Source organism: Benincasa hispida, chromosome 9 (genome assembly GCF_027475165.1).
Source record: "Benincasa hispida cultivar pf3 chromosome 9, pf3_genome.v1.1, whole genome shotgun sequence".
In the NCBI taxonomy this organism is placed as follows: Eukaryota; Viridiplantae; Streptophyta; class Magnoliopsida; order Cucurbitales; family Cucurbitaceae; genus Benincasa; species Benincasa hispida.
This window is the reverse complement of record NC_143486.1, coordinates 73976783-73990966: the sequence shown is the minus strand read 5'-3', so window position 1 is coordinate 73990966 and position 14184 is coordinate 73976783. Positions and strand designations below refer to the sequence as shown.

Here is a 14184-nt window from a genome sequence, read left to right as displayed (position 1 = left end):
GCATGGTAGCAATCTCTTGCTTCCCAAGGCTTTTACACTGTTCTTCTCTACTCTGCTCAAAAGATAATCTCGCTCTCGCGAGAGTCGGCCCTCTCTCTACTTTTCCACGCCTTCTGGGTTCTCTCTCGAGCTGACCAGAGCGATCTTCCGGCGTCTCTTCCCTTCTCTCTCGCTTCGCCTTCTAAGTAAAAGAAAAACTATACATGCATTTCTTCTCTAAAAAATCATTTACAACAAAATGCAGTCTAAAAGCAACAAAAAAACCAAGTACCATATATCATGCAAAAAATATGTGCAATCCTACAAAACTAAGCTCATTCAGATCGCATACAATCAATGTCATCTTGTGTATAAGTAAATGGTGCACATTTCATCTGTATACAAGAAAGTGGATCTTAACTTATGACAATAAATTTCTAGTTCAAGTTGTTTGAAGTTCTACAGTACATACCATGTCAACAATTGAAGTGCTCTTGGACAATATTATATCATGCATAAAATCGCATGACATAATAACCACATTCAACCACGCCCAATTGTTTAGGACATCGTGCATAGAACATTAGAAATATAGATACGGTAAATAAGGTTTCTGTGAACTAACTTGTCACTTACTTGCATTGTCATTTCACCTACCTTAACGACCTTCCATTTTGGCTTTTCTTTTTTAAGATGTTGAAGGACCTACGAATGCATATATGGAATGAAAAATATTTTCACTATTAACATAAAATAGTTAGTCATTAGATGCTAAATGGTATAGTAAGTTGAAGGAACTCGATTTACAGAGAACCTTTGAGCGGAAGTGGATCGTCCAAATCCCATTTCAATTTAGCATAAATTGATGAAAAAGGAAGAGAATTGAGAGAAAAGATGCACGCACAGGTTTACGTGGAAAACTCTAGTACGTGGAGAAAAAACCACGATATAGAAGTTTCTTATTAGAATTTATACATCAGATATATAGAGGCTACACGTTTAAATAGAAAAAAGGGAAACCTTAGAATATAGTGAAAAAACAAAAATGCCCCTAGGGCTTAAACCCTATTTTCAACACTCCCCCTCAAGTTGGGGCGTAGATATCAATGAGGTCCAACTTGCTAATACATGAGTTAAAGATCTGTCTGAGAAGCCCTTTTGTAAGAACATCTAGTATTTGTTGACTAGAAGAAATATAAGGAATACAGATGTTGCCACTGTCAAGTCTCTCCTTGATGAAATGCCTATCAATTTCCACATGCTTCATTCTGTCATGTTGTACTGGGTTGTTCGCGATACTTATTGCGGCTCTATTATCATAGTAGAGTTTCATCGGACCGTTATGATCTTGATCAAGATCACTTAGGACCTTTTCCAACCAAATTTCCTCACATATCCACAAACTCATGGCCCTGTATTCAGCTTCGACACTACTTCTAATGACAACACCCTGTTTCTTACTCCTCCATGTAACAAGGTTACCCCACACGAAGGTACAATACCCAGATGTCGACTTTCTGCCTACCACAGAGCCTACCCAATTAAGATCTATGTATGCCTCGATGCACTGTCTGTCGAACTTTTTGAACATCAACCCTTTGCCTGGAGAGGTTTTTAAATACCTCAGGATGCGCTCCAATGCTCTCATATGTTCTTCGTAAGGAGACTACATGAACTAACTAACTACACTTATCGCATATGCAATATCTGGTTTGATATGGGAGAGAAAAATTAGTTTCCCAACAAGCCGCTGATATCTTTCCTTGTTAACCGGACCACTATTACTCAAGTTACTGAGTTTAGCATTAACTTCCACAAGAGTGTCCACTGGTTAGGAACATGCAACAAATCTTGAAGAATCAAACTCTCAAAGGGAGAAAGACGACCTTTCCCAGCCACTGGATTAAAGGACCCATCAACGATTTTGATTCTTTCATTTCCAGCACTTGGATGATATGAAAGAAACTGGTCGGAGGAGCCAGTTGAGTCGTCTGTAGCCCCTGAATCTAGAATCCACGACTTACTACCAGTTATTCCAACAAGACCAAAGAATTGAAGAGTACTTGAATTCTTTCTAAATAAATTTTTTGAATTCTTCCTACAGTTAATCAAATTCTTTTCAAATAAATAGAGAAAAATAAAAGAAGAAAATAATTTTAAAAACCACTCAAGTTTAATAAAATTTGCTAATACTTATTTGATTTACGCATTTCTCTCCCTATGTGAAAGTTATGTATTAATAGTTTAAAGATGAAGTTCTAATTGATAAGGTCAATTTTGAATATATGTTGGCCAGTTTGGTTTCTAACGCATAGATGTTTATTAGTGTGTATATATATATAAGGTTGTTTTTAAATATAGAAAAATAAATCAAAATATATACAAAATTTTAAAACTATCAATGATAGATACTGATAAAAGTTTATCAGCGTCTATTATTGATAGTTCTAAAATTTTGATATATCTGGTAAATATTTTCAACAGTTTTACCATTTGAAATAATTTTCTATATATATATATATCACATGATTTTGAGAATTACATCATAATTATTTTATATTAACTAATTGATAGTTAAAACCAAATAAAAAAAAAAAAAAAAAAAAAGGCATTAGTTAATCCATGGCAATAGTGTAAAATTTAGAGATCTAATAATAACTTAACTCAAGATTTATATAGAAAAATATCACCTTTTGAAATTTAAAAACAAAATAGAAACAATATACAAAAATTTAGAGAGAATATTTTTTTCCTTTAAAAAAATGTAAATTTCGACCGACCCAAAGTCAAGTCACGGTGGACGAAGAAGTGTTTAATTAATTAGATAATTGTTAATTAATTTATAAAAGATTCAATGTCGGTCTTGATTTGCATAATTTCATTTTGCTCCGTATTGACTACGCTCACTTCGATCACTAAATATATTTAATTAATCATTTCCCATTAATTAACTTTTTCCTTTTTTGGAAAAAAATCTTTTTGATTCTCTGAGTTTATTTAGTTTTTATTTTATTGGTAAGTTTGAAAATATTTCATTTTTAATCTTTTAATTTTGAGTTTAATTTTAATTTAATTCCTAAATTTTATATCACTACAATTTTAACCTTAGATTTAATTTTGTTTCAACTTGGTTTTAAGTTTTAGATTTTACTTTTTTTCACCTCTATTTTTCACTAAATTCTCGTATTTAATCTTTAGGGTTAATATTTATTAATTAACTTAAAAGAATTATAATTAATTAGATTCACTATTTTTAGCATTATTAAAATTGATTTCAAAATTATTCTAGATTAATTAATAGACATTAATATTAAAAATTGAAAGTGAATATTTAATTAAAAAATCAAATTTAAATGTGTATATTTTGAAATAACTTAATTGAAATAAAACTCAAATCTCAAAAAAAAAAAAAAAAATTTGTACGATTTTAAGTTTTATTAACTAAATTGAAATCAAACATAAAATTCATAGATTAAAAGAGTGCAATTTTAAACTCAAAATTTATGGATTAAAAGAGTATTATTTTGAAATTTATAAATTAAATAAAAATTAGATCTGACTATTTTTATTTATTTATTTATTGTTATTTTTTCTGGAGAACTCCACTTTAATTAAGCCTATATATACTAGAGTCAATAAAATCGATATTGATTTTTTGAGCTTAGCTTCCGTAAAACTCGAGAACTCAGAAACGCACGTGTGGGATACGTGAGAAAGTGAGAAAAGAACAAAATAGTGTGGAAAGAAAAAGGAAATTCGACTTTTATTTTTTTCTTCGATAATCACGCGGAAAAGTTATAGATGAGACTTCAACTTTCAATTTCTAAGTTTTTTTTTTCCTTTTTACTTTTTGAGTTTATTTATTTACTTTTTTAAAATATTTAATTTTAAAAATAAATTAAATTATTATTTATGAATCACTTAATATAATTCTTGAAATATTCTCAATTTTAAAAAAAAATTATCAAAAGAGTGGTTTAAGTGTGTTTGATTAACTAAGAGAAAAAATTAATTTTCAAAAAAATTAATTTTATTTAAACTCCGATTTAAAAAAAGATTTAAAAGAATTTTAAAAGGTATACTGAGTGGTTGCCAATTACTTCATTTTTTTTTTCAAAATGACTTGTTTTAAAAAATAAACACTTCAAAATATACACTAGATAAAAATAACTTTATTGAAAAAGATTCTCTAATCAATTCAAATGGACCTTAAATATCAATATAATTACTCTTGAGCTTTCTATTCTAAAGGCAAAAACTCATATGCTATATGCATTTTCTAAAACTTTATTTTGTTGTTATATATTCAAATCACCATCACTATTTATTGTTATCTATATGTATCTTGAAATCTAATATTTTTTTTTTTTTAATTTTGAGTTCTTGTAATCTAATACTTATTATTTTGTCCTAGTTCTAAAATTTATATGAACATTTTTGTTTATCACGATCTTCAATTTCTTTTTCCTAACTTGTAAAAATTACACATATTTTATTTTTAATAAGATAAAATAATTGATTTTTTTTATGGTCAATTTATTTTGAGAGAGAATGTTATCAATATCCCCACTGTAAAATAATTTATAAAAAGAAAAAATGGAAAATGGAAAAACAAGTGAAAAGAGATAAGAATTAACTTTAGGCAGATCTTACAAAATAACGATTTAAAATTTTAGAGAAACAAAAACAAATACGACAAGTCAACTTCCAAATTACGAATAACAACATAAATAATTATTAACCCGAAAACAGGAGCAAGAGACAGAATAGAAAAAAAACAAATAAATAATAATAGATTTTGTCAAAATATTCCACGTTAATGAGAAAGATCAATACCTGACCTATGAAGCACGCCAAAAGTTTTCTGTTTCCAATAACACAAACAAGTTAAGCATAAAATATTTTCTTTTTCTTTTCTTTTTTCTTTTCAAAATTTTCAAAAATAGAAAAATAAAAAAAACATTCATATAAAATAATAAAATTTTAATATTCTTTAATAGGAGTTGAATGATAGAATTCTATTAGGAGGTGCTTGGTCCCCAAATTGGATTGGGTTGGATGGATAAATAAATCTCACTCACGGTCTGGTTCACCAATTATTAAATATATTTATTAACTCGTTATTTGCGTTAACTCACATTTCTCAGCTCGTTATTCACATCAAGTTTCTTAATTACTCTTCTATAATAATTACCAACTCAACTCAATTCAATTTTGCATGTCAAATACCCCTTAGTATTTTTTTTGTTATTTCTATAAATAGTTTGACATTTTTTCTATCCGTAAAAATTTTTCCTTTCCTTTTCAAGTTGGAAAAAAGTTTATTCATTTGTTTAAGGAAGAAGACAAAATGATGTTTGCATGACTTGAAAATAGGCAAGAAATTTACATCTTTCTTTTATTGAAAATAAACTTAAATTGAAAAATGAAAACGAAAATAATAAACTAAAATTATATGTAAATGGCTAAATCATATAAATTATAATAATAATTTGATATTCATTCATCTTACTATTTTTTTTTAAAATGATATTTTAATTATTTTTTTTTAAATTCCATTGTTTTTATAGACAGCCTTTCTTCATTGAATCGGAAAGAATATATTTTTAAGAAATAGAAATGGGTTTGAGTTAATAAATAAGGCACATGTGCGTGGTTATTATGCCAGCCTTTCGTGCTGTGCCTATAAATATACGCACTTCACCCGATGTGCTACATTGAGATCCATGCTTTCGACTTTTTACCTATCAAATTTATTACAATTTCCAGTTTTTTTAAAAAAATTTATACGTACTTCATCGAATCACAAATCTCGTAATTATTAATATATTTAAATATCAATTGAGTTATGATCTTATTAGATTATATCGTCTAATAAAAATTCATACGGAGTCATCATGTTTCTAGAGTGTGAAACAAAAGTTTAAAAAAATCGAGGAAAATACTTTTTGAAAAATACCTAATACATTTCAGTAAATTGTCAAATTATAGTTTATCACATGTCAAATTATGTCTACTTCGTTTTTTGAAATATTTTGATTCAATTCATATGTGTGTGATAATAGTGGAGTGTACAAAGATGAGGGATCTTAGGATACACGCATGTATTGCTCATACTTTTTTAGTCCCTCGAGTTTGACCCTAATTTCTACTTGGCTTTTATAGTAATATTAGAACACTATACTCTCTTTGTTTATAAAAAATAATAGTTTCATAAATATTTGTGTAATGATAGTAGACTCCACATTACTTCTTAAAGCATCTTGATGTGACAAGTAATAAATGGAGGTAGAATTTTTCATAGAATTTTTTTCTAAAACACTTTTGGAACTTTTACTGTAAAGTGTAAATATTTTTAAAAATTTTCTATTTATAAGAATTTTCCTTTTAATTAAAAATGATTTCGAAAATGTGAAAAATAATTTTAACTATTTTAGAACCATTTCCATACATGCCTTAAAAGTAATTATTTTAATAGCTATTTGAAAATTTTAGTATAAAATATATTCATAAAGGAAACCTTTCAACACAAATTCACGATGCCAATTTAAATAATTTTTAGTGAAGTGTCATACTCATGTTTTTTTTTAACAAAAAAATAATAAAATGAATATACTAAAATGAAATTTTAAATTTTTTTTGAAAGAATAACATTAAAAGTTAGAGAGATTAAAAAGAAAATATAAGATTACAATTGAACTAAAATAATATTTAAACATAAGTGAGTTACTACTCTGATGACGTAATTGATATAAAATATACTACTTAGACAAATGCAACGCATCTTCCCCTTTTAACAAATGCAACGAATCCTAAAAATGAGTTACTTTGACAAGTGATGTAATTATTCGAGAAAAATTCTCTATATTATACTATTTGGAATTTAGTATAATTTTAATTGAAAAAAGTGTATTGGCTTATCAATCACTACCCATTATTTAATGAATTTGATAAATATTTTAAATCTATTAATATGATTTAGACCTCGTTTGGATGGAGGGAGAGAAAAGAATTTTTCAAAAAAAATTGTTTTTATTTAAACTTTCCTAATAAAATGATTTTAAATAAATTTTTGAAATGTTTTAAAAATTATTTTGAGTGATTATCAAATATTTTAATTTTTTTTAAAATGACTTATTTTTAAAATTAAACACTTCAAAAATTAATCTAAATACACCTACAAAATTGAGATGTAATTATCATATTTTTTTTTCCTGCAATGTAATCGAATTGTTAGAATTATTCTGATCTATCAATATAAAAATAAATTCTTAAAAATTTCCATTAGAACTAGAAGTACATTGCTTTCTAATTTCCTTTTCTGAAAAAAAAAAATCCACGTGGAAACTATTTCCCATACCTTTTGGTTTTTTTTCTTTTTTTTTTAATTTTTAAATGTAAAATTGACTCGCAAAACAAAGGTCTCGAATCCCATTTTTGTCTTTTCTCTAAATTTTAAAATGTATCGTTATTTTCTCACCGTTGGTTTCGTAATGATTTCTTAAAATACACACTATTCTAACCAAATTTCATAAACAAATTTAAGTCTACAAAAGTTAAGGCTATATTTAGTAGAATTTCGTTTTTAATTTTATGTTTTTTAAATTTATATTTATTTCCTCTTTTTATATTTTTTAATTTTCATTTCTAAAAGAAACATTGGAATTTTTCACTCAATTCTAAAAATAAAAACAAATTTTTTGAAACTACTTATTTTAATTTTTGAAACTTTACTTGATTTTTGACAATATTAATAGAGAGTTAATAACACAACTTAGAAACTGCAAAAAATATCTTTTTGGTCTAGTTTTTATTTGATCTCTAAGTTTTAAAATATTACACATTTGGTCATTAGGTTTTGAGTTTTTCAATTTAGTCCCTACATTTCAAAATGTTTTAATTTTACCTTCGAGATTTGAGTTTTATTTCAATTTGGTCCTTAGGTTTCAAGATTTTACATTTTTAATTTTAGTTTTTCAATCATTGACATCAATTCCTTTAATTAATTTAAAAATAGTCATGAAGTGAAATTTAATTTAAAGTTTAAAAGTGATAAAAAAAATAGTAAAACTTAATTAATTATAATTTTTTTAATGATTTTTAATTTATTAACATAAGTTAACACTAAAGACAGAAAATGAATATTTAGTAAATAGTCGAAATTAAAAATGTAAATCTTGAAACATAGAGACCGAATTGAAGCAAAACTCAAATGTTAAGGGTAAAATTGTAACATTTTGAAACTTAGGGACTAAAATGAAATCAAACTCAAAACTTAAAAATTAAATGTGTAATATTTTGAAACCTAAGGATTAAATAGAAACTAGGCCAAAATCTTAGATAACAAAAAGATATTTCTCCCAAAAAACTATAAATAGATGTCGAACTATATCTATAAATTTAACTTTTAGAAATATGTGGAATAAGAGAATCAAATCTCTGAGTTTGAGATTAATACTTTTGACTAATTTTTAAATTTTAACTAAGTTTTTGTAAACAAACTTAAAAGAATATAGATAAAAATATTATTTCTAAGCTTAATTTTTAAAAAAATAAAAAAGCAAAAAATAGTTATGAAATTTGGAATGAAAAAGAACTCGTGGAACCCGCTGGTGCAATTTATTTTAGTGTTATTTATTTTAATTCGTATAAATAAAATAACTTCCCTGCGAATGCTAACGAGAAAATTGTCAGAAAACCGCCCGAAACAGAGCGGCAAAAGTGAAGAGAAATAGAACCAAAAACCATCCCAAATTCAAAACCCCACCGCTTTGGCCGAGCTTTTCCTTCTGTAAAATGCTTGGCCGCCATTGTTTCAGCCACTAAGCTTCTGAGCGGGGGTCGTCTTCTCGATCGTTTCAGTTTTTAGAGATTGAGATATGCAGAAGCCGCGGCGAAGAGCGTTATTGGTCATGAGGAAGTTTCTAACATGCACTATGTGCTCAATGGCCCTAGTTGCCGTGTTATCCGTTCCCGTACAGGTCTTTCCTTCATCCAGAGACGTTCCGATCTTCTCTCGATCTTACAAACTCCCGAAGGTGATTACCGACCTTCAATTCGTTTATCGCTTGTTCTTTCTTTCCTGTTTATTCAATTTCAGCGTTTTCTGTTCTTTATTTTGTTTCTGTCGCGATCTTATTCTTTCTGTTAATTTCATCTTCCTGACTGTTTTCTGCTTATGCGTGTGGTTTATCATTACTGTTTGGACTGCTCTTCATACTGTTCACAATTCGGAATCATCGATTTCTTTACTTCAGTACTTTTTCTTGTTTTGTACTCAATGGCCAGACAGATTGTGTAGTTGAAACTTTGTTTGGACTCGTCCTTCTTTTAGCTTTCTTTAAGTTTCTTTTTCATTTCTGTAGCAACGTGAATTAAAATTTCAGAGACTGGTTCCAGAGCAAAGCTTGACACAAGAGTTTGCACCGCTTCGTTGGTCGAAAGCTCCTCGTCTTTTTCACAAGGTAAAAACTATATAGTTATGCTTTCGTTCTGACACTAAAGCGTTATTTTGTTTTATTTTCCTGTTTTTCTTGACGCTTTGTCCAATAGAGGAGAGGACTAGACGATTGCTCAACTCTTTTTGAGACCCTGCGATGGATTTAGGCATTTTACAATGCGAAGTAGTTATGTCTTTTCAATACCTCAGACCTGACAGTTGACTTGTGGCAGCCAGACCTCAGCTTTGGACGATCTTTGGAATCCTCCTTCAAATCGTGATTTCTTTCCCTGCACTGAGCCTAGTCTTAATTACTCATGTAAGACAGTTCAGATCGCTATTTGTTTCTCTTCTTAAAATAAAATACTATTGTGTGCATCTACACTAGTATGCTTGTTATTATTGTTTTATTTTGGGGATTTTTCAGCTCCTGGAAAGACGAGAGGTTACCTTCTGGTTCATACAAATGGAGGGCTTAATCAAATGCGCGCTGGGGTTTGTAATCACTTTTTTGCACCGTCTTCCTTATTCTTTTCACATGATCTGGTCCCCGTGTCTTTATGAATAAGATTTTTTTGTTCATACCAAATAAGGTCCATTTATGATGCACGAGCATGTGGTTTTGTTCATTTGATTCTAGGAGAAAATACTGATTCAATGCTTGAGATATAAGATAAACGTGTTTAGTGGTTGAAACATCATGGGAATATTTAAGTATCCGTACTTACTAATAAACATCCTAAATAAACTCATAAAAAGTTTTGTGGATCCAAAAAATAAGTTATGAATATACATTTGGAACGATTCTGGTGGGAATTTGAAAAATCCTAGTAACGAGATCAGTTTATGAGATTATAATTTATATTCTCATAAATTTTCTAAAAAGTAATGGGTATTGGTAGTACCGCATTTCTATTTTTAAGAGAGAGAGAGAGAGAGAGAGAGAGACATGCGAGTTCGTATTCAATTCATCAATAAGTTAATTCACAGATGTAGGCTTAAGCAATAGTTGTAGTTTCTGTTTTCACATCATATATATCTTAAGCATTGGTGAATGGTATCATGTGTCCGTTATTTGAAATACAGTACAAATTTTTTGAGACTCAAGGTTGTTTTCCATCCTTCAAGTGCAGATATGTGACATGGTTGCAATTGCACGTATAATTAATGCAACCCTCGTGATTCCCGAACTTGACAAACATTCATTTTGGAACGACTCTAGGTAGATAAGATTCTTTTATCTCTAGTTTGTCTTCTATTGTTGTTTATCTGAAGTTTTTCAATTCATGTTTGTTTGTTATGCAGCAACTTCTCGGATATTTTTGATGAAGATCATTTTATTAATGCTCTTTCCAATGATGTAAAAGTCATTAAGAAGCTTCCTAAGGAGTTTGCTACCATTGCAAGAGCAGTTAAGCATTTTAGAAGCTGGTCTGGCATTGATTACTACCGAGATGAGATAGCTAGCATGTGGAAAGATCATCGGGTAGTTTAATAATTTCCTGTTCACAGACCTTTTTTTCTCAACATTTACAAATGCTAATTTTCTGTTTTTTTCCACAGGTTATTCGAGCTGCAAAATCAGATTCTCGCTTAGCAAATAACTACCTTCCTGCTGACATACAGAAGTTGCGATGCCGTGCTTGTTACGAAGCCTTGCGGTTTTCACCTCAAATTGAAGCTATGGGAAAGGTTGCCTAACATGCCCAAACTTCTTTTGCCTTCTCTTTTTCTTCCCTCTAGAGGGAATTGAATTTGTCTTCTTCATTTTTTTTTTTTTTTTTGTGAAGCATTTCCTGTAAATTAATGGATCTCATTTGTCATAGCTTTTGGTGGATCGTATGAGGTCTTATGGTCCTTACATTGCTTTACATTTACGGTATGAGAAGGATATGCTCTCATTCAGTGGATGCACACACAATTTGTCTCCTGCCGAAGCTGACGAGTTAAGGACAATTAGGTATGGAGGACCTAGCAGCAACTCAATATGGTTGCTGGACTGTTTGATGCCTAACATATGCTTATAAACTAAATTGTCAGGGAGAACACATCTTATTGGAAAGTAAAAAACATTGATCCCAAGGAGCAAAGATCTAAGGGGTATTGCCCCCTTACTCCAAAAGAGGTTGGAATTTTTCTAAGCGCTCTTGGATACCCATCAAATACTCCTATATACATTGCTGCAGGTGATATATATGGGGGTGAATCTCACATGTCTGATCTCCAATTGCGATATCCCTTGTTAATGAGGAAGGTATGGAGTTGTATTATAATACTGTTTGACGCTTTTCACTTGTGTTTATTTTAGCTGAAGGTTATTTATTTAGGTTGAATTTAGAATGCCTTATGAAAGAAGTGTTTTAAAGTGAGTATTCCTTCTACGAGCACTAATTAAATGCTTCTTCCAAAAGCATTTCAAAATAACTTTCAATTATCTAACCAAACCCCCATTAAAATTTTGAAATGTGTTTTTAATGGGATCACGACTCTTCTACTCTTACCCAAGTCATCTAAAACTCACCCTTAAGCTAGGAAATCATTGGCATCAATCAAATTCAGTCAAATGCTACGAAAGGAACTATAGAAATTGGTATATCAATAGTTGGCGACTTCAATCCTAAATGAGTAGTACTGCTTGTTTTGGTAGTAATAGATTGTGCAATAATATTTTTATCTATTATAGCCTTCCAATATTACTTACTTTCTTTCATCCAACTTTTTCAGGAATTTTTGGCATCTTCTAAGGAGCTTGAACCTTTTGTCCATCATGCATCTCAAATGGCTGCTCTTGACTACATTGTATCTGTTGAAAGTGATGTATTTATATCCTCATATTCTGGTAACATGGCTAGGGCAGTGGAAGGTCACCGTCGTTTCCTTGGACATAGGAGGACAATATCACCAGACAGGCAAGTCTTTTGTACATATAATTTTGAATTCATTTGTGCACATTATTCGGTGAAAACGGTTTTTAACTTCTAAACTTTACCAAACAGGAAAGCCCTTGTTCGCCTGTTTGACAAGCTTGAACAAGGAACCATGAAAGAGGGGAATAACTTAGCCAGCCAAATTATTGAATTGCATAAGAGAAGGTACAGTTTTGTTTTAGAAAAACTGAAAATATGGAGAGAAGAGGATATTTTAGGATCATCGTTCTTTTAATATTTTTTGAAGAAATGTTCTATATAATCCATCTCATAGAAGAAAATGTTGAACAAAACCAAACTATTACATACCTACTTGAAACACTATGTCCTCTGTTCTACTTTAGGCAAGGATCTGCAAGGAAGAGAAAAGGCCCCATTTCAGGAACTAGAGGAATGGATAGGTTCCGTTCAGAAGAAGCTTTTTATGTTAATCCTTTGCCCGACTGTTTATGTCAGAGAGAACAACCAAATTCACAAACTTCGTCTTTCATTCGAAGATAAATATATATATAAATATCAAATTAACTGAGGAAATTTGGCATGAAGAAGGCTCTTTTGGGATTGTGGATTTTGATGTCAATGGTGGCATTACGGATACAGAGTTTGTGTATATCACGAGAAAGTATAGGTTGTTGCGGATTTGATAACTGAGTTGATTTGCTTCTAATTATAACATCGGAAGCTAACATCAGCTAAATTAGCTTGCCAGGTTACCATTTACCATTACGTTTTTCTGTTGATGCTTCATGGAAATATGCAACTTTCCTGTTGCCTTGTTATTTATAAATAGTCATTTATATAATCAATAAAGTTGATGAGTTTTGCTAGTTTTATTTGAGCATTGTCTATTTGGATATATTCCTTTGGTTGGTTTAGATTTTCACAAGATTTTTAATTTTGAGCATTGTTTATTTGGATATATTACTTCGATTGGTTTAGATTGTCAATTTTGCCTGTATTTCTGTTGGGAATGTGACTTCGCATTAACTCAATAAAAGGATGATTACCAGTATATATGATTGAAGACAATTAAAAGATTAGAAAGGTAATCTAGATCACATATACAAATGTTAATACAGATGTTGTAACACACTACACAATAATACAAATAAAGTAAAGGTATAACCACATAGAAGCAACTCAAAAATTGGTAACCCAGTTCATAAGTGGATTGCATTGTGCCCAAGAAAGATAAATCTACTAATATAAAGAAAAGTTATTACAAAGTTGTACTTATCTGTAAAGCTACGATAATTACCATGGCACTCTTAGAGCTTCACTTATTGAAATAATATTTAGACTTCCTCCTCAATTTAAATGTGAATAACAAATGAACACTTAAATGTGAGACTCTCTCAATTTTCTTAAGGTCCTCCTCCCTCCAAGTACTCGTACATTAACAAATGAACACTTAGACTCCACTTAAGTGCAAGACTTCTACTCACCACGTAGTTTATCTTTCTTTTTTTCAAGTGAAGTTCACTCCATTTTGTATACTTAGACTATCTCTAAGTTAGAGAATCTCTCACTTTGATGCAAACCCAATCAATATCTTTTAAACGATAATTGATGAGAAATGAACAAACAACCTTCATCTAGAAAGTCATACTGTTATAATTTCGAACAACTCACATTGTAGCAACAACAAAGATCTTCTATCACAGCATCACCAACCCTAGCAAACATAACAACCTTTAAATATTCAGCGGAAAGCAAAAAGGAATCCCTAAGAAATATTATGATCTTCGTAGAAAAGAAAACACAATTGAAGAAAATAATATACTAAAATCTTCCAAATAAGGAAACAAAATAACTGCATGAACAACATTTTGACATCAA

At 29.8% G+C, this 14184-nt stretch overlaps 1 protein-coding gene across 2 annotated transcripts; it reads left to right on the top strand.

Annotated features, from left to right (window-relative positions):
- The first annotated feature begins 8605 nt into the window (after positions 1–8605).
- Positions 8606–13172, top strand: LOC120085544 (O-fucosyltransferase 7-like). Of its 2 annotated transcripts, none has more exons than XM_039041570.2 (12): positions 8606–9017; positions 9345–9443; positions 9656–9737; positions 9846–9913; positions 10552–10640; positions 10724–10904; positions 10982–11110; positions 11245–11378; positions 11459–11672; positions 12143–12327; positions 12415–12510; positions 12690–13172. In XM_039041570.2, exons 1-12 carry the CDS (start codon positions 8859–8861, stop codon positions 12844–12846), a joined length of 1593 nt encoding a protein of 530 aa, XP_038897498.1. In that variant the 5' UTR covers positions 8606–8858; the 3' UTR covers positions 12847–13172. The 2 variants fall into 2 exon arrangements, with proteins under 2 accessions (XP_038897498.1, XP_090173167.1); XM_090317041.1 differs by having other exon boundaries at positions 8657–9017; positions 9366–9443.
- Positions 13173–14184: the final 1012 nt, after the last annotated feature.